The sequence below is a fragment of the Cydia amplana genome, chromosome 4 (genome assembly GCF_948474715.1).
Source record: "Cydia amplana chromosome 4, ilCydAmpl1.1, whole genome shotgun sequence".
NCBI classification, from domain to species: Eukaryota; Metazoa; Arthropoda; class Insecta; order Lepidoptera; family Tortricidae; genus Cydia; species Cydia amplana.
Window position 1 is genome coordinate 115,049 of NC_086072.1, and position 24,766 is coordinate 139,814.

The 24,766-nt window shown below is 40.8% G+C and overlaps 1 protein-coding gene across 1 annotated transcript; it reads left to right on the forward strand.

Annotated features, from left to right (window-relative positions):
* Window positions 1-487: 487 nt before the first annotated feature.
* On the forward strand, window positions 488-16,149 carry LOC134647478 (DNA ligase 4). The gene is made up of 15 exons (XM_063501830.1): window positions 488-657; window positions 1,007-1,183; window positions 1,332-1,464; window positions 1,764-1,939; window positions 5,685-5,852; window positions 6,301-6,496; window positions 6,946-7,150; window positions 7,545-7,671; window positions 7,965-8,082; window positions 8,632-8,822; window positions 13,840-13,977; window positions 14,055-14,189; window positions 14,319-14,439; window positions 14,837-15,102; window positions 15,782-16,149. Exons 1-15 carry the CDS (start codon window positions 523-525, stop codon window positions 16,142-16,144), a joined length of 2,649 nt encoding a protein of 882 aa, XP_063357900.1. The 5' UTR covers window positions 488-522; the 3' UTR covers window positions 16,145-16,149.
* Window positions 16,150-24,766: the final 8,617 nt, after the last annotated feature.

Consider the following 24,766-nt stretch of genomic DNA (forward strand, 5'->3'; position numbering starts at 1 on the left):
TGAACTTACGTACCTATTCCTATTCTTAGTCATTTGTGCCACGTGTTTCAGAGAGCGTAGGTGTCCGTAATCAAGCACTAACAGTGCCTGAGCAGACAGTCACGATCATAGATTAGTATATATGTATGTTATTACTGTATATGAGAAGTCCACGCGCCGTGGTAGGTACCTAATGTCACTCGCCGCGTAGCACGTCATGCGATAACGGGTCGGGGGTTGGTGGGGGTGATATATATATATTGCGCTATCGTTGTAGGCGGGCAAGGTGGCGAGTTTGGGTCACCCAACACTTGCGACGATGAACATGAACATGACGATGCATGAGCACGAGTGACTGAGAATACGTGAGTTAAATCGTAAAATTTGTTTTCCAATGTACATATTAGGTATATACCTATGCATGTGTTCTAATATCGCTGAAACTATCCTTTTTAAGCTTTAACAAATATGCAGACGAGTCCCGCGATGTCTGGTGGACCCTTGCCGCCGGCTCCCGAAGCCGAAGCGGTCCCCGCCGAGGACATGCCGTTCGCGCAGCTCTGCGACTTGCTTGAGCGTCTGCATAAGAAGAAGAAAGAACGCCCGGAGCAGGATAAGATACTGACGGCCTTCTTCGACGAGTTTAGGCTGGAGGCTGCCGGGATCACTGGGAAAAAGGTAGGTATAGAGTTGAATAATCCGTTATAATCCTTATGGCATATAGCATCACCTACTCAGTGAATCTGGGTTGAAAAAAAAATGTCAATGCAAAAATGGCGGTATTTACACCCCAGGGCACTCTCTACCAGCTGTCTTTCACATAGATATATTACTATAAACCTGGCATTCAATACGGATTAGCACGACATCCGATAATTTCAGACATATGTCGTCAAACCGCAAATTTTTGTTTGTGTGTGTCGTGTGTATTAGTCATAATGGTGGTGGATTTAGGAGCCGACATCGGATCGAACAATGAGGCTCTTACGTCGAAGATGTAATTTCTTATTTACAACATTTGTTACAGAACTGCAGCCTGTTCCCCGTGATGCGCCTTCTGCTTCCGGCGCTGGACCGCGAGCGAGGCGCCTACCACCTCAAGGAAACCTCTTTAGGGTCCACTCTAGTCAGAGTGCTGGCTCTGCCGCCGACTTCCCCTGATGCGCTGCGCCTGACGAGCTATCGCTCCGTCGGCAACGCACAGGTTAGCCGATATTACCTCACACGGGCTAGGGCCTGGTCCTCCTACCACCTCAAGGAAACCTCTTTAAGGGTCCACTCACAATATAACTGTTATATTAATCGGAAAAACAGATTTCCGGTGTAGATATTATTTATTGCTTTTATTACAGGACAGCGATCTCGCTGGCGTGGCTTACTTCGTTCTGAAGAACCGCCTCGCGCGCCAGCCCGGCTCGCTCACGGTGAAGGACGTCAACGAGGTGCTGGACAAGATCGCCAACGCGCAGGTCGGCGGGAAGGCGAGTGAGTAGACAACAGTCACTACAGGGCCGGGGTTGCCTGCCTCGTGCTAATGATACACCTCGGGCGCCAGACTGGCTAGCTCACCGTGAAGGATGCCGACGAGGTGCTGGCCAATTTACAAGGACAATTTATTGGCCCAATCAGCATTTTTTGTATCAATTTTGTAAATTGTACTAAAAACTGCAGATCCAACGGTTATTTAGTGACTATAGGCAGTATAGGTTATAAAAAAAAATCATGTTAATATTTAGGTACATAATTATAGTTCCTCATCGTAAACATTGTTGTCTCTCGTGCAGGAGTGCTGGACGAGGCATTCGGCGCGGTGTTCCGTCAGCTGAGCGCCGAGCAGCTGAAGTGGTTCCTGCGAATGGTGCTGAAGGACCTGCGGCTGCGGATCGGGCACGCGAGGCTCCTCGCCGCCATGCACCCTGACGCGCCCGAGTACTATGACTCTTGTAGCAACCTGCTTAAGGCTAGTGTCATTGTTTGTAGCTTACTCGCTTTCGCGCAGATGTTTTGTCCACCCTTTATGGAGAACAGGTTTTTTGAAGAACGTTATCTTTTGATAGTTTAGGATATTTAAGTAACATGCCATTAAATTTTCTGACGCAACATAAGGAGGCGAAGTTTCTCCTTGCTTACTTTTTATGTGTTTCGATCAAAGGACTCTCTTCTCTTCTACCACTGACCATCCAGCCTCTAGACATAGCATAGTCGCGCTACCCCCTCTGCCACACATACGGTAGCGTTACTCCATCTTCGAGTCACGCCTACACCGCTTACTTCAGTCGGCGGACCGGGCTCGGTCTAGAAACTTCGGTAGCTCGAAGAAGTTTTTGCTATCAAAAATGCATTATTGTTGTGTCAAATTGTGTGGCAAGAACACTAAAAACTCTGGTGTACAAAAAAATGGCATTTCATTTCACAGGTAAGCCGATTTTTTAGAGATTTGGATAAAAAAATATTTTAATTTAAGCGTCTCATCAAATTTGACAGCGCTTGAAACTCGATGACGTCTTTTAAGAAAGTCTCTTTCTATCGCGCTGCATCCGTATACATCCTTTCTTGTCTTTTATTACGTGACATTCCTAAGTCCAAACTAGTGATGTCCATATCCATAGAATGTGATTGTTTACTATTGATAAGGTCATTCAATTCAAATCGCATAGGTATTTGCGAAAAATTCACTATAAAACAAATAAATAATATGAGAATTACACTTACGGTCAGGTACCAATTTTCCCTTGAACATAACCGATATTGTCAATTCAGCACTACATAGGAACTCGTATTACTTTTAGCGATTATAAAAACATTGCAAAAATTTATCACAAGACCAATTTTATACAAAAACACACGGTTGCAATTTAAAATGCATTATTTTGATTCCATTTTTGTTGAGAATAGTGGGCGCCGGTTTAACTTTTTAATTTTTGCTTTTTTTCTGTGTACGACTGCCAACATGGCAATGATACTTGAACTTTCGGCCAAATAATTTAAACCTCATTTAGTTAGATTGTGTTAAATAACATTTCATTTACATAATAACAAATCAATATTTTATTTAAACCATGTAATAACTCTTAATAGAATTATACAGGATGTTTTTAATGGGTGGGTATAGTAGGATACCGCGAATACAGGGTGGATTTTCTTTTTGGCTCAGTGAGGGCAGCTACCAGATCCCGTACTGCTACGAGAAAACGGTCTTAAGAGACCTTCCCTCGATTTTAAATTAATGAAGATTGGCATTTACAGATTTTGGAAAAAACATACAGGATACGAGAAAAAGGTCATTTTTGACAAACTTTTTTTTATGCCAATCGATCCCATTCCTATTGAGGATCAAAAGCTTGTATGGGAGCAAAAAAAAATTTCATGCTAGAAAAGCCACAAATCGAAGAAAACTTTTCCCATAATATTTGAATGAAAATGAAAACTTTTATTTTTCACATGCTACTTTTGTATGCCAATCGATTCCATTCCTATCCAGTATCAATAGTTTCCTAGGGGTCGACTTACGGTAATGTACTAAAAAGCCACAAATTGAAGAAAACTTATCCATACATTTACTATGGAGAAAACGTGAAATTTAATTCACAGTTTTCTATCTGGCCAATCAGTCCTGTCCTGTTACATTTAAGAACCATAATACTGTATGAAGACATTGCTGTACGAATGATGGGCGAGGTAGAAAATTGTGAATAAAATTTCACATTTTTTCCATAGTAAATGTATGGAAAAAGTTTTTATTCATTTGTGGGTTTTTAGTACATTGCCGTAAGTCGACCCCTAGGAAACTATTGATACCAGTATCAATCATCAAATAGGAATGGAATCGATTGGCATACAAAAGTAGCATGTGAAAAATAAAAGTTTTCATTTTCATTCAAATATTATGGGAAAAGTTTTCCTCGATTTGTGGCTTTTCTAGCCGGAATTTTTTTTTTGCTTCCATACAAGCTTTTGATCCTCAATAGGAATGGGATCTAATTTGAAATCGAGGGAAGGTCTCCTAAGACCGTTTTCTCGTAGCAGTACGGGATTTGGTAGCTGCCCTCACTGAGCCAAAAAGAAAATCCACCCTGTATATAAAGCCGCAACCCGACTGATTAATTGACATAATTGCTCTCCCAGAAGGGGGTTCCTGGGGTATTTGACTTTGATACGGTCGTATAGAGGGGGTGGTTTGGTGACTTCCAGAAAAATCCGACTTTTGGTCTACCGGATTATCCGACTTTTGGTCACTAAACGGTGACAGATACGTGGGAGATGCTCGACCAAATGTCATAGAGGGACGCTGACAGTTTCTGAAGCCGCCATTATTTTTTCAAAATGGCGGATTCAAAATGGCGATCATTTTTCAAAATGCTCCCAGCGCGCTAAAATTTTGGTCACGAAAACTCGGGGTCACCTAGCTGTATTCCTATGGATTTTTTTTAATAAAACCGGTAAAAATGGCCACTTATTTTTTATGAAAAGCTTCAAAGGTGAGAGATAGGTGGGGGGTGCTCGACCAAATGCCATAGAGGGCCCGAGACAACACAAATTGCATTTAAAAAGTTTCAAAATGTACTAACTAACATAAAAACACCTTGTAATACCATGGTTGCAATAAAGAATTATGATTATGATTATGATTATGAAAATGGCCGTCTTTTTTTTTTTCAAGTTGGTCTGAGCGCGTTGAGATTTGGCATGCGGCGAGCTTGGGGGCCCAAGATTAGTATGTGAATTATTTTTTGAAAACACTCAAAATGGCGGCGGACACGGGCAAAGGAAAATTTCCAAGTAGGTTAAGCGAACCCGAAGGGCGAATATCAGGTTGGGAGGCCGAAGGCTGACCCGCCGAAGGCCCGAAGCCTTCACCCCGACTCCCAAGCGTGCAACCCTCAGTAATTTAAAGCGAGGCCGAAGGGCGAGCTGCGTGAAGAAGTGCTTCCAAGCAGGGATGTTGCGAATATCCGCATCCGCATCTCGTCTCGCGCTTCTCTAAATCCCATAAGACGCCTTTTTACCAATAGTTTATTTTTAAATTAATTATATAAAGCAGATACACCTGCTAACGAAACCACAACGTTATGGGTTAATGTTTTCGAACGAACGAATCAACATAGCATTCAAAACATGCTTGCATATTATTACTGTTATTACATTATTGACCGTGATTGACAATGTTATTATTCAACGTGTCACATCACTAGCGCCCGGCAGATATTACTGTCTGACGCCCACGTGTGTTTGAACGGACCAATCACGGCACGGGACTCGCTCACCTCGTCCCCCGCACCCCTGTATTTTTGGCAGCATCGGTTTCATGAAAGAATTGGCCTAAGTTGAGTCTAGAGGCTGGATGGTCAGTGTCTTCTACTAACTTTAATTCCCTATTCCGCCCCCATAGAGGGGGATTCCCTGGATAAAATGTATTGTATATTCTAATCCAGGTTATACGCTATATTTGTGCGAAATGTCTGCCAAATCTGTCCAGTGGTTTTGTGTGATTATATAAGAAGTAAACATCCACATATTGATTATTGAAGTAAGTACCTATACAAATTTTCACATTTATTTATAAAAGTTGACTTTGAGTCATGTGGGGTAAGGGTAAGAGAAACAGTTTATTTTGCTCGGGGCGAGAGAAGTAGTATGAGAATTGCCTACGATTGTGTCTCTTGGCTCAATGTTTCTCTTATCCCTGGTTTGTTTTGTTTGTTCAGACCTGTTCGGAGTTGGAGCCGGGCTCGACGCGCCCTCTCGAGCTCGGCGTGCAAGTGTTCTGCGCCGTCAGCCCCATGTTGTCAGAGCGCCTCGACGTGACGCGCGTGTTGCAGTTACCACCTGCAGATTACATTGTCGAGGATAAGTTCGACGGCGAACGGTTTCAGGTCGGAAAAGTTCACTTAGTTACATGTGAATTGTATCTTTAGGTTTTTCTGATACCTACTCTAACCTTGTAGGTTTCTAAGAAAATTCTGATCTCGACTGTATAATCTTCTACGAGGAGCTCTTCAATAACTTGAACACCATTGATGATACAAACTATTTTTAATAACGTTTTTAGAAAAATTACAATAAATCGGTAATGAGTGTGTCAACGTGACCGCGCTCGGATTGCGTCTGGTGTCGGGAGGTGGGGCGCATCCCACGGTGCCGCTGTTGGTGCACAGTGCTTTACTGTGTCTAAACATCGACAGAATAAGATCAATTGGGGACCCCCAAATCTCCAATCCAACCCAATTCTTATTGTTTCGACAATTCAGATTTTTTGGTAACTTAGAAGGTTATTATACTTATTATCTTTCTATTATAAGTAATTGTAAGTAAACATGTTAGATCCACATGCAAGCCGGCGTGTTCGAGTACTTCTCCCGCAAGGGGCACTCGTACGGGCAACACTACGGCACCGGCGACGGCCGCGGCCTGCTCACTCCGCGCCTGCGCGCCGGGCTCGCGCCGGGAGTTGAAAGTGTGGTGCTGGACGGAGAGATGATGGGCTGGCACAAGCAGCGCCAGCTCTTTGGGAGCAAGGGTAAGTAATACTTTCTCAGCAATACCCTTAATTTACCATTTATATGACCTTGCAATAAGATTTTCGAATCAACAGTCGGATCTTCGCAACAACAATATACCAGGGCTTATTCCTAACAGGCCGGTGCGGCGGTTTAGAACGAAGGTCAGTATGCGTTACATTTAGCATCTAGTCCACTACCAATTTCCTAAGTGGCTTTGTTGTTAAAAAGATTCTGTTTTAGAGTGGTTTACAATGTTGAAATTTTTAAGCCGACCGTTTAGGACTATGAGCTCAACTATACCTAATCGTAATCAAAAGCAATAAACGTTCGAATTGGTTCATATTGAATATGAAAAGGTAAAGGCAAAGTAAGAGCATTGGGCACCAACTATTCTGTTTTCCATGGGATAAACCACGGGTAAAAAGTGACAGAATATTCCAAATATTTACAATAATAACATGAACAGGCATGTCCTTCGACGTGAAGAACTTGACTGTAAACTCGGCCTTCCAACCGTGCTTCTGCGCCTTCGACGTGCTGCAGCACAACGGGCGGGGCCTGGCGGGCCCGGCCGGCGCGCCGCTGCGCGCGCGGCTGGCGCTGCTCGACGCCATCGTCGCCGACGTGCCGGGAGTGTTGCTGCGAACCAAGCGCCGACCACTCAATGACCTGTAACTACTTCACTCTGTTTATTTCGCTATGAAGATTTTTTTTTTTTAATTAATAAATATTATAGGACATTTTTTACACTAATTGACTAAACTCCACAGTAAGCTCAAGAAGGCTTGTGTTGTAGGTACTCAGACAATGATAGATATAATATACAAATACTTAAATACATAGAAAACAACCATGACTCAGGAACAAATACCTGTGCTCATCACACAAATAAATGCCCTTACTGGGATTCGAACCCAGGACCGCGGCTTCACAGGCAGGGCCACTACCCACTAGGCCAGACCGGTCATCACCATAGAATCGAGTAACATTATTTTGAGGGTTAGGGTTTATCCCGGTTAGTTACATAATAAAAGTAAACAATGAACGTTTTGTTCGATCTGACAGTTCGGAGATCCTGGAGGCGCTGAACAGAGCGATCGAAGACCAGGAAGAAGGTATCGTGGTGAAAGACCTGGACTCACTCTACCTGGCCAACCGCCGCAACGCCGGCTGGTATAAGGTCAAACCCGAGGTAACTATTTACTGTATGTCAGTAATGTAAGCAAACCAATTTATAGAAACAATACATTTATGTGTGGCCTATGAAACTGTTAGTCTAAATATATAATTAGTTAAATAGGTTAAGTGTATAAAACTGAGCGCATCTCGCCATCAAACGTAACAGTTTGGCGAGAATATAAATGTTTAGTAATTAAGATGTAAATTTAAATATATAAATAAATAAAATAAAAAAACTATTAATATGCACTACCTCAATATTTAAAAGTAGGAAAACGTGACATGTATGTATGTTTGTACACGCAGTACACGGAAGGCACGATGGTGGAGCTGGATCTAGTGGTGGTCGGCGCGGAGGAAGCGAGCGACAAGCGGCGCGGCCGCGCGCGCAGCTTCCACGTGGCCTGCGCGGACGCCGCGCCCGGTACGTTTTACCCTTGACTCCCCTTCGAGCCTACCCACCGCAACCACCATGAAGTAACACAAAGACGGCTGGATATAGTCTGATTTATTCTTTTTTAAATTTACCCACACTTTAGTATTTAGTACTTCTGTATTCGAGGCCCTTCGGTTCCCTTTTTATGTCACATTCCAGATTATAAACTATACGTAGGTATATTTAACAATTTAGATCCGAAGTTCCGCCGAAAGCCGTTTTTGCATGTTCGAGAAACAACTCCAGAACGTCTGACATTTCAAAGGCGTTCGACCTCGTTAATCATTCTATGCTTTTGAAAGAATGCGAACATTACGTCATTAGAGAATATAAACATTAGATCGGATCGAAAGCTATCTATACAATCGAAGCCGATGCCCTGAAATGAATGAACTGGCACACTTTGCAGAATACAGATCAGATATTGAAGTTAACGAGAGGGGTACCTCGAGGCAGGGTTTTAGGGCCGTTATTTTTTGGTGGCACATGAAACAGTACGCGGGACACTGTCGTAACGTACATACCTTGGTGTCCCAGGGCGCCCTCGCCGCTGGGTGGTGGTGGGTCGCGTGGGCACGGGGCTCACGTTGGAGCAGCGCGAGGCGCTGTGTGCGGCGCTGCAGCGACACTGGGTGCCGAGGGGGCGCGCGCCGCCGCCCGCCTGCCTCGTCTTTAACAAGGAGAAACCCGACTTCTGGGTCATGCCGGAACATTCCGTCATTTTACAAGTGGGTTATTTGTTACTATATATGTACGTACACGTTTAAGGTGCGACCACCCCGACGCGTCGCGAACGTCACGATTTTATCGCACGCCCTCCTAGTAAATTCGTAAAGTTTAGGGCGCGGCCCCGCGATTCCGCACCGTCAGCGTAGGAATTTTGAGCGGCGGGGTGATGACCTTTAACTGATAATTCATAAAAAATATTGTCAGTATACATTCCGATTCAATACAAAATACATGTGACGACCGGTCTTCTGGCCTAGTGGGTAGTGACTAGTGATGTGCCGTTACCGTAAATTACGAGAACAGAGAGAATCGTCGGGTAACTTTCGCGGTAACGTTCTCCGTACGGGTAATTATCGAGAAAGTGGTCTAAGTATAAAGGGTATAGCCGGGTAAGCATGGCCAAACTGCCCTTAGCGAAAAAAACAATTTCCTTTTACAGGATTATTAACCTATATATAAGTAGTGCTTTCACCAAATATTAAGCCTCAAATGCTTCAGATTTAAAAAAAAAATGCAAAAAAAGAAAAATCATTTTTATTTTATTACAGCCAAAGTACTAATCCGATTTCTTTGTAATTTGTGTATGTTGTATATATAATTAAGGTCGGTTTCTGAAAAAAATTATATTGAGTTATCTCTTAAAATAATAGTAAAAAATTGAGATGAAAATTTTCAGAAAAATAAAAAAAATACGTGCGAGATAGCGACAGTTATCAAATTTACATATTTTATGTAGAATTTAATACTGTTAAACATATATTTTTTTCAAAAATTAAAATCGGGATTAACAGTGTGAAAAACTCGAATTTGTAACATCCCATAATACTCTCTCTTCATACAAGCAAAGCTAAGTAGTCATAAACGAATGAAGTATATTGTGAACGCAGTCTTTACGAATTTGAATTTAGAATGTGACGTATTTTATATTTTATTCATCAAAGGAACAGACATTTTTCAATCGTTAACGCTCTGTATAAAATTCGTGCCTATTTTCCTGTTACCGCGCTTTTTTAGGGTTCCGTAGCCAAATGGCAAAAAACAGAACCCTTATAGATTCGTCATGTCTGTCTGTCTGTCTGTCTGTCCGTCTGTCCGTCCGTATGTCACAGTCACTTTTCTCCGAAACTATAAGAACTATACTGTTGAAACTTGGTAAGTAGATGTATTCTGTGAACCACATTAAGATTTTCACACAAAAATAGAAAAAAAAACAAAAAAATTTGGGGTTCTCCATACTTAGAACTGAAACTCAAAAATGTTTTTTTCATCAAACCCATACGTGTGGGGTATCTATGGATAGGTCTTCAAAAATGATATTGAGGTTTCTAATATCATTTTTTTCTAAACTGAATAGTTTGCGCGAGAGACACTTCCAAAGTGGTAAAATGTGTCCCCCCCCCCCCGTAACTTCTAAAATAACAGAATGATAAAAAATATATGATGTACATTACCATGTAAACTTCCACCGAAAATTGGTTTGAACGAGATCTAGTAAGTAGTTTTTTTTAATACGTCATAAATCGCCTAAATACGGTACCTAGGGTTTGCAATCCGGATCCGAAATGTATGAAATTATCCGGATCTGGATCCGGATCCGCGGATCTTCCCATACATTTCGGATCCGTCGTGCAAACCCTAACGGTACCCTTCATGGGCGAGTCCGACTCGCACTTGGCCGCTTTTTTTTTAAATCTCTGAATGCCGTTCGCCCTAGCCGCATACAGCCACGGAGTTTAAGGTCCGCGCTCAGCAAAATAAGTTGCGTTCTAAATTCAAATTGCGTTGGGAATATAACTTTCTAGTATAACGTACAAGTTATTTTGTATGAAGAGAAGGTATGATGGGATGTTACAAATTCGAGTTTTTAACACTGTTAATCCCGATTTTAATTTTTGAAAAAAATATATGTTAAACATTATTAAATTCTACATGAAATATGTAAATTTGATAACTGTCGCTATCTCGCATGTATTTTTTTAATTTTTCTGAAAATTTTCATCCCAATTTTTTACTATTATTTTAAGAGATAATTCAATATTATTTTTTTCAGAAAGCGACCTTAATTGTATATACAACATACCCAAATTACAAAGAAATCGGATTAGTACTTTGGCTGTAATAAAATAAAAATGATTTTTCTTTTTTTGCATTTTTTTTTTTAAATCTGAAGCATTTGAGGCTTAATATTTGGTGAAAGCACTACTTATATATAGGTTAATAATCCAGTAAAAGGAAATTGTTTTTTTCGCTAAGGGCAGTTTGGCCATGCTTACCCGGCTATACCCTTTTTTTAAACTTTTTTTTACAGTATTGATTCTTATTTAGGTAATACAATCTGTATAGAAATTTTCAAAATAATCTGGCAAGAGGAACTAGTTTATTACCAAAATTACCGTAAATTACCGCCGTAAATTACGGGCAATCTTCCCCGCGAATGTTCTCGGGTAATTTTTCTAAGAGAAATTTTAACTTTTATCAATGAATTCAATTATGTATGTAATTAGATGTTAGAGATTAAATACACAATAATATTAAATTATTTTACTAATGTTTAATAAGTTTCATTTGATGTGCGATTTAAGTGTTTTTATTGAAAGTAGGTTGAATCAAACTTGCCTAACGAAAAATAAAGTGAGTTCTTTATTATTTTAGCTTAAATGAATAAAATTCATCTCATAGTTATGACAGTGATTTTAAATACCTAATTTAAAATATTGTGTAATCTAAAAAAAAACATATCTTATACCTATAAACGAGCAATTCTTATATATTTATTTATATATATTTCGGGGATCTCGGAAACGGCTCTACCGATTTCGATGAAATTTGCTATATGGGGGCGATAGAGGGGCGAAAAATCGATCTAGCTAGATCTTATTTCTGGGAAAACGCTGATTTTTGAGCTTTTATATGTTTTCCGAGCAAAGCTGCTCGGCCTCCCAGATATTATATTTCAATATCATATGTAAGCAAGCATTGATGTGTAAGGTAAAGTTTGATTTGTAATGACGTCCATTACAACAAGTGTGTTTTAAGATACAATTTTATTACGTCGCGTGTTTATTTTAAGTTAAATAGGCTGTTATATTGTAAACAGGTAAACGCTTATCAGCTGGGTTGGGTACCCAGTTACCGCAGTAAAAAACACGTGGAAAGTGCATTTTTGTACTGTGTGGGTACTAACGGATTAAAATAGTTCCTGATGGCCCTCAAGATCCTGCATTTATAGCGCTCGGCTTTTCTATGTCCTGTTACTATAGCGCAATGAGCACGTGAGAGGATCTTTCAGAGTGGTCCTTTATTTATGACAAACTAAAAGAAGGCATAGGATGGTCCGGTCCGGCCACATGAAACGTTTGATAGTTTGCCAGTTAAATCTCTTAAACATCCCTACAAAACACGAAGTCCACACAGTCTGCAGCCATTCATGCCCTTCAGGGCATACTAAACCTTCCATCGCTTCACCTACACATACAGCAAGAGGCCATCCCCCTCAGCGGTTAAGGTTGCCAAACCTCAACGACCTCAACATATGGTCTAACCTCGGAGCTCGGTACACAATATGCCTGGAAAAGGTTTACGATGACTTTCCAATGCTCAGACCAGGCACGGATTGGATTCATAAACAAACTATCTTTGACAAAAGGTACAAAATACAATTATACGAGGACTACAATCACGGAGGACTTAATACCCGTGAACTGAAAATCTTCACTGATGGGTCCAAAACAGACAGTGAGTCGGGCTCTGGAACCTTCTCAGAAGACCTGAACGAGTCCATTACCACTCCGCTAGGAGCCCATAACTCATATTCCAAGCTGAGTGCATGGGCATCATCAATGCGGCGGCTGCCATCACTGCAAGGAGGGTAGTAGGATCCTCCATCCACATGCTATCCGACAGTAGAGCACTCTTAATCGCCCTGAACCATATAATTATATCAAAACGCATCAGGTGCGGAAGCGATTGGCCCGGAAACGATTCTCCCGATCCACTTTAGCAAGGTACTTACGCTCACTGCTGCTAGAACGTACAAAGAAATAGCACACTGGCTAAACCAGGCTGGAGGCCGAAAGGCCATGCCTGGTATCAATAAAAGACTCACGAAGTCGCTCTTTCAGGATCCAGCAGGAGGAAGGGTGACCCTTCCTCTTGAGGGGTTGGGTTGGCTGGACTAGCCCCCACCCCCCGTCATGAAAAAAAGGCGCCCGTCGTCGAGATACGGAAATCTGCCCGTGCTACAATACAATATCCTCACAACATTCCTGGGAAGACGAAGACCTCCAGGCACATGGTAGTTCAATATCAAGAGGGATATGAAAGCCCAGAACCTAAACCCTATGGTAACATTGGTAACCCAGAATAAAGCGGTTTGGCTCCGCCGCCGTACACAGAAGCCCAGATAGAGCTGGGACTAATATAAGGAAAAATAAGACTAGAAATTATTATACCAATCAACCACGTGTCAGATAACATAAAAATAATAATAACACAGAATAATAATAATGTAAAAAACATTTAAGTACTTTAAAACCACAAAACTTGTAAGCAAAATTCAATCCTAATTTAATATACTACATGGGTAATCTCGGTAATTTACGGTAATTTTCACTAATGAGAATTACGGTAAGTGCGTAATTTCTCGGCGGCACATCACTAGTAGTGACCTTGCCTGTGAAGCCGCGGTCCTGGGTTTGAATCTCAGTATGGGCATTTATTTGTGTGATGAGCACAAATGTTTGTTCCTGAGTCATGGTTGTTTTCTATCTATTTAAGTATTTGTATATTATATATATCGTTGTCCAAGTACTCACAATACAAGCTTTCTTGAGCTTATCGTGGGGCTTAGTTAATTTGTGTAATAATGTCCTACATATAATATTAAAAAAAAAAGTATAGCCAAACTGTAACACGAGGAGTGTTTCAAATCGTAATCGCAATAAAAACTCTGGAAGCCCAGAATTCGCAAATAATTTTATATCGAATACTTCATCGAGTCGCTCGTTCGCGCGCTAGGTGCGCGCCACGGAGCTGGTCCGCAGCACGGAGTCCGGCACGTCGCACACGCTGCGGTTCCCGCGCGTCACCGCCGTGCGCGACGACAAGCCCCCGGCGGACGCCATGACCCTCGCCGAGTTCGACGCGCTGGTCAAGGTATGCTTCGTGTCGATTACTTTGAATAATGGCCTATGGATAACATGAGTGATCCTTACCGTATGGGGTGTCGCCAGGACGGGTCGGTGGTGAAGCTGGGCAAGCGGGCGGTGTCGGCGGCCGCGCTGCAGCCGGGCGCGCCGCCGCCGCGCCGCCGCCGCGCGCCCGAGGTGTCCGCGCACTGCCGCGCCACACCTGCACAGGACCTAGAGGTTTCATTTGCCACCTTAATACAATCATCATAAAGTCTTATATTACGAGGCTGCGAATTTTGAATATGTATCGCTTTATTGAGTTTGAGTAAAAGTAGGAAAGGTTGCGACATGGTGTGTTGTGTGTAGGTGGTGTCGGCGGCGCTGAAGGGGCGCGAGGTCTGCGTGGTGTCGGGCGACGAGGCCGGTAGCAAGGCCGAGCTCGTGCGGCTGGTGCGGGCCCACGGCGGCCGACACGTCGAGAACGTAGGCACGTACCCATCACGTTACACTAAAATGTATTTATAGGTTATAGGTAGAGATATATCCTAAGTATAGTCTAAAGACTATGTAAAGTCTATTTTTTTATTCGGTAGACTAAAATGACATTTCATAGTATGAGATGACACATGATGTTCATACTATGAAATGTCATTTCAGTCTACGGAATAAAAAAATAGACTTTAGCTGTTCTAGAGTCGTTCTACATATGTCTAATATAGCTAATAAAATAGGTGCTCAAGTGTCGCCTAACTGTTCCTTCGGTCTATATTTGTATCGGTTTGCCGCTTCCCCTTATATGATACAACTACAATCGTACCTTTAGTCCGGTCTTTTTTATTCATATGTACATTTAGAGTGTATACGTGATGTCCCGGCACTGGCAGGCCCCTCGACGTGGTGCTGCGTGGCGGGCCGGAGGGTGTTCCGCGCGCACGCGGCGCGGGCGCGCGACGTGGACATCGCCTCCGCCGCCTGGCTGCGCTCGCTGCCGCCGTCTAACGAGCCCGCGGAGCTGACGCCGCTGGACTTGCTGACGGCCAGCACGAGCACCAAGCTCAACATGTGCCACCGATACGACCGCTTCGGGGACAGCTATGTGGAGGCCACCGATGAGGAGACGCTGCGGCGATGCTTCGCAAAGGTGGACGAGGTAAGACATCGATGCCGCCGCCTGGCTGCACTCGCTGCCGCCGTCACACGTTCCCGTGGAGCTGACGCCGCTAGACTTTGCTGACGGCCAACAGGAGCACTAAGTTCAACTTGTACCACCGATACGACCGCTTCGGGGATAGCTATGTAGAGGCCATCGATGAGGAGACGCTGCGACGATGCTCCGCAAAGGTGGACGAGGCGCTCGCTTCAACCATCCGACACTTCCGTCAAACTAACGCCATAGACTTGCTGACGGTGAGTAGGACTAGTAGGAGTCGGTTTGGAGACAGCTGCGCGGATGCCACCGATGAGGAGACGAGAAACAATGTCTCATGAAGATAGACGAGGTGGGTGATAATCCTGACTTGCTCTTATTTTGAATAGGACGCACGAAACGATTCGCTTGACTTAAAATAAGTTTATTTTTGAAATATACTAATTTAGGTATACTACAATCAGACTTTGATTCCGGGAAGATTAGTTGTGTAATAACGGTACTATGCTGTGTGCTACTATGAAAAATTATAGAGCTGAGGCAACAGGTAATCGGAACAACGCTAGGAAGATGAAGATGATGCGATGAAATTTGAAGTTCCAGCTCGACATCCACAAATACTGTATTATGCATTGAAGAAGCTATGTTGGTAGATATTTAGAGCGCCACGTGTCCTCCGCAGGAGCCCGAGCTGCACCTGACCCGCGCCGAGCTGCTGCGCCTCGACCGCGCGCTCTTCGGCGACCGGCACCCCTTCTCCTTCCTCCGCAACTGCGCCCTCTACTTCCCCACCCCCACCCCCACCCCCCCCGCCAACGCGATCATCGCCCGGATGTACGGAGCCAGCGTCGTAGAACCTCACGACGACACTTTAACACACGTAGTTCTGCCGCGGGGTTCGGATAAGACGGACGTTACGCGCGCGGAGCGGATCGGGAGAGGGTCGGTGGTCTCCGAAGATTGGTTGGACGCCTGTGTGGAAGAGCGGGAGTATGTCAATGAGAAGCCGTTCTTGTTCAACAGTATAGACTTGTATGTGCCTTAGCTTATTTAATAAAGTATGGTATACTGTTCTTGTTCGGTTTTGTTGAAAACAAAACTTCTTTTCCTAATTCTGACTTAACATTTCAGGGACCGTAGCGTAGTGAAGGTTACAACGAACAATAGTTTGACATAACTTTTTTCACATCAACGCAACGCAAGATCCGAATTTTAGAATCATACTTTCGCATTTCATATTATAACGAGGGGTAAAAAATACAAAATACATCTCCGACCCTTGGTCAATTCAAAATAAGTCCAAGCGCGATCCAGAAATTAAGGAACAAACCTACTAGGTACTTACAAAGGGTGGCCAAATCCGTCAGCGGGACAAATCCGTCCAACAACATTTGTGGCTATTCTAACAACAGTATGCACTTGCTGACTCGATCGATAAAGCAGAGAGCATATTTAATACCAGGAGTCAAAAACAGATAGCGCTTAGTCGCCAGTAAATGAAAAAAAAAACGCTATTAAAAGTTCAGGTGCGCTCCGAACTCGATATCGAGCTGAGTATGCTGCTCTGTTTTGTGAAGTTGGGATGAGACGATGTAAGTTAGGTCTTAATGAGTATGTTTATTATATTGTTCGATATGCATATTTATCGGTCTCTTTATCCATTTTACGTTATAATCAATTGGTGAGAAACTATGGGTGGTTAAAATTTGTGTTTACAAAATTAGCGAGTGGACAAATCCGTCAATTACGAAAAGCGAAAAATCGTCATGTGCCAGAATTTCCCTATTTCATATATTGCCAACCTTTTTTGATTTGACTCACTTAAGTGTAACTCATATTCATGAGAGGTGATGCGATATTCTTAATGAATTGTAAAATTTATCATATAAATTCGTCGTAGCTTTCGTAGATCAACCTATATCTGTGCTGTATTATTTAAAATTAAAAAGTAGATATTATTTTTAAAGTTTTTAAAAATGTTCATTACCCCTGAATTTAAAAATAGGACGGAACTGTCCCAAAAAAATATATTTGGCAATAAAATCTAAAATGAACTTTAAATTGAGTTCGCTAAGGTTTAGTTTCGATTAAGAGTATAGTGGTATTTGTTCACTTGACGTATATGTTAGTAATACGTCACGATCCAAGAAAATTCATTGGTTGACGGAAATGCCCCAAACCCTAGGAAAATCCGTCAACTGACATGTCTTTAAAAAAATCATATTTAAATAACCAGCAGTACTAGCAATTTAATATGAGTACCTTTATATAGCTAAATAAATGCTTAATCTATTACAGTCATCAGGTTTATTAAAAATTAAATATCATCGTAGTTATGACTTGCCAAAGTGAACTTATAAAAAATTATTACGGAAATGCCCTCATTGACCTTACCTATTTTTATGGTACGTATGGTATGGGTTATGACTATATTTAATTAGTTATTCCCTGCTACTGTAACCAGCGGTATAATCGCCTCCGAATGCACACTGCACATGGACTGAAAGGCGATACCGCGCCTCATCTCAGTAACGAACGGCGGGCGGCGCTCAGCCGCTGCGCCGCGCCGCGCCGCCGACAAATGAACCGCATAATTGAACGACACAACAGCGTTTTGTTTGCCGCTATTGAATCCTTTTGTACTAGGTAACACTTGACTGCTCATTGGTAGATCTTACCTCTTTGCAATAAGACCGATTAGTTAACTACGGTGGATCTTGTATATCTTTGTAATAATTTACGAATGAAGATCTTATATTATACGTATAAACACATGTGTTAGTCCGGGTGCAACAATGACATGGCTCAGTGCGAACCATTAGGTAAGTATTGGACGTGTGTAATATGAGTTCAACTGCCAATTAAGTAGTAATTAAGATCAACATCTCCTGTTGTAATGCACAATTACTGCAATGAACGTTCGGGATTGTTACTTGTAGTAAAGGTACAGGTACCTTCAGATTTAAATTAACAACAGTAGGTAGATAATATGTATTAGTGTAATGAATCAAAGTCCTTGGTACAATCATTTACTTTTAATTTACTCCGACTAGTTACTTCTACGTACACTCTTAAACAATCTTAAGTTCACAAGCAGTAACCTTCGTGCTAAATTTAGTGTTACTCGTTCCAGCGCCGAGCGAGAATGAGCCTTCCACCCCATGGTACATTATATTTATACTCTTTTATCATTACAATCTGCGGGTAGGAGAGAAGGGTCATTTTCGCGACGACCGACAGATTAATTAACAAATATTCGGGTATACACAGATCATATTTTTAATCACTACCTACTGAATACCATTATTTTAACTCGAAATCTTATGAAATATCACACTCGGCCATCCGACTGCGTGCTACCTCCGGTGCACGATCAACAATAATATCACACTCGGCCGTGTTGCCTAAATGCCTTTACAGTCCTATTTATCGCTTATTAATCGCTTTATTATTACTTACTTAATTTTACTACTTAATTTTATAGTGCATTGGTGTTAGCTGTAATGCTGTAAAATTTGTTTTCAATAAATATCAAATATCAAATATCAAATTTATTTTAGTTGTAGTCAGTTTATAGAATACTAATACTCTTCATTGTATACCTCATTAGCATTTATACTAAAAAGCATGTAAAGGTTCACGAAATACATGTACTTTATGAATATAATGTTTTTTGGGGAAGCTAATACGTAATTACATTAACAACTTAATCAGGCTTGTAATTAACAGTTGCAATGGGTGTACGATTACAATACTAGGCTACAAACTTGATGACAACTTCCACTCGTAAGATCCCTCTTGACCGTCGCCTTGACTCCCGCGGTCCTTCGTACGGGTCATCTGAGAGAGGCCACCGTCGTCTGCGCCCGCTGTTGTGACGACATCTGTCTTCAGGCACCTCACGCTCGGCTGTCGCAGTGTACCGCGTCATCTGTCCACCGTCGCTGACCTCATTTTTTCCTGTAATTAAATTTCAGTGCGCTGTATGATTGTTTGTTAAAATTTATTTTCACCCTACACAGCATGCTTTTTCCTGTTTAAATTCTACGAACTCTCTAAACTGTCCAAACTCTCTTTATTAAACTCTTTAAACACATTGAACAGACTCATTGAACAGACTCGTTAGTCTCATTGGACAGACTCGTTAGTCTCATTGGACAGACTCGTTAGACTCATTGGACAGACTCGTTAGACTCATTGGACAGACTCGTTAGACTCATTGGACAGACTCGTTAGACTCATTGGACAGACTCGTTAGACTCATTGGACAGTCTCGTTAGACTCATTGGACAGACTCGTTAGACTCATTGGACAGACTCGTTAGACTCATTGGACAGATCGTTAGACTCATTGGACAGACTCGTTAGACTCATTGGACAGACTCGTTAGACTCATTGGACAGACTCGTTAGACTCATTGGACAGACTCGTTAGACTCATTGGACAGACTCGTTAGACTCATTGGACAGACTCGTTAGACTCATTGGACAGTCTCGCTAGACTCATTGAACAGACTCGTTAGACTCATTGAACAGACTCGTTAGACTCATTGAACAGACTCGTTAGACTCATTGAACAGACTCGTTAGACTACTCGGACTACTCAGACTACTCAGATCTATCAGACTACTCAGATCTATGGACTCCGGCAGCATACCTGCATATCTGCATTCATAACAGCACATCTACATGGCTGTAGACTATGAATGTAACAGCACATCTACATGGCTGTAGACTTTCTGGCAGCACACTACATGGCCGCACTCTTTAAAACCTTTAAACTCAACTCAAAACTCTTTAAACTTTAAAACCTTTAAACTCAACTCAAAACCCTTTAAACTTTAAAACCTTTAAACTCAACTCAAAACTCTTTAAACTTTAAAACCTTTAAACTCAACTCAAAACTCTTTAAACTTTAAAACCTTTAAACTCAACTCAAAACTCTTTAAACTTTAAAACCTTTAAACTCAACTCAAAACTCTTTAAACTTTAAAACCTTTAAACTCAACTCAAAACTCTTTAAACTTTAAAATCATTTTAAACTAAACTTTAAAATCATTAAACTCAAATCTTTAAACTCAAAACTCTTTAAAACCATTAAACTAATCTTTAAACTCAATACTTTAAAATCATTAAACTAATCTTTAAACTCAACACTTTAAAATCATTAAACTAATCTTTAAACTCAACTCTTTAAACTTTAAATGTTTAACTCAACTCTTTAAACTTTAAAATCTTTAACTCAACTCTGTAAACTTTAAAATCTTTAACTGAACTCTTTAAACTTTAAAATCTTTAACTGAACTCTTTAAACTTTAAAATCTTTAACTGAACTCTTTAAACTTTAAAATCTTTAACTCAACTCTTTAAACTTTAAAATCTTTAACTCAACTCTTTAAACTTTAAAATCTTTATCTCAACTCTTTAAACTTTAAAATCTTTAACTCAACTCTTTAAACTTTAAAATCTTTAACTCAACTCTTTAAACTTTAAAATCTTTAACTCAACTCTTTAAACTTTAAAATCTTTAACTCAACTCTTTAAACTTTAAAATCTTTAATTCAACTCTTTAAACTTTAAAATCTTTAAGTCAACTCTTTAAACTTTAAAATCTTTAACTCAACTCTTTAAACTTTAAAATCTTTAACTCAACTCTTTAAACTTTAAAATCTTTAACTCATCTCTTTAAACTTTAAAATCTTTAACTCATCTCTTAACTCAACTCTGCAGCACACCTACATGTCCGCACTTATAAGCAGCACACCTACATGTCCGCACTCATAAGCAGCACACCTACATGTCCGCACTCATAAGCAGCACACCTACATGTCCGCACTCATAAGCAGCACACCTACATGTCCGCACTCATAAGCAGCACACCTACATGTCCGCACTCATAAGCAGCACACCTACATGTCCGCACTCATAAGCAGCACACCTACATGGATAACTGGCCATTAGATTTGGTTAAGTACACCACCTACATGGTGACTAACTTCACTATTACCCACCTACATACATAGGGAACTAGACGTTAGATCTGGTTATAGTACACCACCTACATGGTGACTAACTTCACTATTACCCACCTACATACATAGGTAACTAGACATTAGATCTGGTTATAGTACACCACCTACATGGTGACTAACTTCACTATTACCCACCTACATACATAGGTAACTAGACATTGGATCTGGTTATAGTACACCACCTACATGGTGACTAACTTCACTATTACCCACCTACATACATAGGTAACTAGACATTAGATCTGGTTATAGTACACCACCTACATGGTGACTAAATTCATTATTACCCACCTACATACATAGGTAACTAGACATTAGATCTGGTTAAGTACATCACCTACATGGTGCACATACATAACAGCCAATTCAACATTGAAATTTTAAATTTTAATTGTTGCTATCCAACCACCTACATGCCACTCATACATACTAATGACAACGTGTGATTAAGCCCTTGGGAGCTGACAGGTTAATAGAGTCCTTTTATTCATTTCGGGAACTAAGCATGACTTTACTATTAGATCATTTAGCTCATACTATGAAATAGATTAAGTTCAGTATTCGAAACTCAAGTATAGGATGTAGGTACACGTGTTAGCAACACTAGCAATGTTTAAAAAAAACACAAATGAAATGTGGGTAAGGAATTATTTTGAATAAAAAAATATAACAGGCGGGTATTCTGGACAGGCAAGATGATCGAGGTGTAACGGCTGGTTCTTTGTTAAAATAATATACGTTTAATTAATTGGAAAAGCAAAATACATTGATTTACAAATCAAAGGCTGTATATATTTCTGGAAGCAGATGACCTTCTAATACACGTAAACACTTAATTTAACGACAGTACGTATTTTAACTAAATCTGCATAACAACCGAGCACGTTTATACTTAAAAACATACTACTACACTGTACAGCCTAATCGTAAGTATTCAAATTCTAAGACAACTTGTAACCACGGACTAAAAATAACATGACTCTTGTAAAAAAAATAAGGTTTTCAACTCGCTCAATGCCTGTATCGATTTTGATTAGTAGCAGATTTATAAATTACGTAACACGTCTGCATTTGTTACTTCAACTTAACCATGATCGCGTATCTACATATTCTCAATCAGGCTTTAAGATTATAAGCATTATTACAACTTAAAACTTACTACCACAACGTCCGAGTATATAAAACATGTATATGTATACTAGGTACTCACACGTTCTAGTCCTTTTATGGGCGCCGTTGATCACCACGTCTGACTTGTAATGAATCAAAGTCCTTGGTACAATCATTTACTTTTAATTTACTCCGACTAGTTACTTCTACGTACACTCTTAAACAATCTTAAGTTCACAAGCAGTAACCTTCGTGCTAAATTTAGTGTTACTCGTTCCAGCGCCGAGCGAGAATGAGCCTTCCACCCCATGGTACATTATATTTATACTCTTTTATCATTACAATCTGCGGGTAGGAGAGAAGGGTCATTTTCGCGACGACCGACAGATTAATTAACAAATATTCGGGTATACACAGATCATATTTTTAATCACTACCTACTGAATACCATTATTTTAACTCGAAATCTTATGAAATATCACATTAGTATGTAACTATGTACTTAATATAAAATGTAATTGTAAAAGAAAATACCTATAGATTACCTTTACCTAACGAGCTTATAAATCGACACACCGAATTATTCATTCGTTAAATTAATGTGTCTATGTATAACATAAACTATATATAACATACCTAGATTACCTAGCTTAATGAGGCCTCTTTAAAATATTGAGTGTTTGCGTCACATTGTACCTTAATAGGTATAATGTGACGCACACACTCAATATTTTCTAGGCTAATGGCTAGGATATATCTAAGGCTGTTTGTCCACTCTCCAGTCACAGGTACTTTTACACTAGTAGAACAAACTAATTTCCCCTCCATGTCATGGTGGATGTTCCAAAAGTAAAGTTACGCTGACATCCACCCCATGCATCTTCATTGCAATGTCATCAAAACCGATTCAGTGCCGTGAAAACATAACAGACAGGTGGTTTCGCATTGATAGTTTTATAACTTTTATAGTAATTCTTATATCGCCCGGACACCCGTTGCCGTTGTACCTTAATAGGTATAATGTGACGCACACACTCAATATTTTCTAGGCTAATGGCTAGGATATATCTAAGGCTGTTTGTCCACTCTCCTCTCTAGTCACAGGTACTTTTACACTAGTAGAACAAACTAACTCATTTCCCCTCCCTCCATGTCATAGTGGAGTTCCGAAAATAAAGTTACGCTGACATCCACCCCATCTTCATTCCAATGTCATCAAAACCGATTCAGTGCCGTGAAAACATAACAGACAGGTGGTTTCGCATTGATAGTTTTATAACTTTTATAGTAATTGTTAGATCGGCCGGACACCCGACACCGCTGGCGCGCCGGCCGCCGGTCACCGGAGAGATAATTGCCAATCGCCGCCGAAATTGCGTATCGCTTACCCAAGCGACTACTGTTTCCAGCAATTGGCTGATATTTCAGGATTCAATAATATTTGCTTACAACAGTAGTGTACAGCAGAGGAGGGATTCAGTGGTGTTAATAATCAATCTTTTTCAACTCTTTTTTCATAACGCGATCGCAAACTGAGGGCCTAGCCAAGATGCCAATCGTTTGCGCCGTAGCAAATGAAACGGTAATGTCTCTTTAATCTTTACCACTCTAAATAAGTGCGACAGAGAGACACATTTAGCGTCATTCGATACGGCGCAAACGATTGCTATCTTGACCGATAGGCCAGTATTAACTATTAATAAGCTTTAAGCCCCTTTAAGGCTGCCTGTCCACTGAGGATTTTGGAGTTGTAAGTTGAGGCGATGTGATAATATGGTATTGTAACATATCGTCAGATGACAAGCAAAAGTCACTAAGTAATTTAGTAAGTATGGTGATACTTAGTGACTTTTGCTTGTCATCTGAACTTGTGGTGACAAGTTCATAGCCATAGTGAACATATTAGTACGAAAAGAAGGTTGATTTTTGCTTAAATATTTTATAGTAATTAGTGACTTTTGCTTGTCACCTGATGATACTTTATATAGTATATAGGTGTGAGTTATAATTACTTATTATAGTTGCATGTTGAAATAATTTAAAAGTAGATAGGTACAGTCAGCGATAAAATCTTTATAATAAAAAATGAAATTTATGCAATATAACATAACAAGGAGGAAGTTTAGTTTGACTCATCTCATATATATAGGTACCTAGGACCTGTAGATGATGTAATGTGCAACTTAATTTGTTTATTTTTGTAATTTAATTAATTTACTGGCGAGTTTGTCTGCGAGGAGCGATGATGATAATTGATATAAAAAAATGTCAGTGTCCTTCCCTGGGCCTCAAACCATCTCCAAACAAATTTCATCTAAATCGGATCAGCGCTTTAAGGATGACTCACGCTAGCACGGGCCGGGGCCGTGCCCGCGGGCATGTGAGGTGATGTCATGTCATTTTCTTTGACAGTTGATCGGTGATCACGGCGTGGTGCTTTACATAGAAATCGAAGCGCCGGAAGCTCCGGCCCGGCCCCGGCCCGGTCTAGCGTGAGAAGAGGAGGTATTAACAGACAGTCCAGACT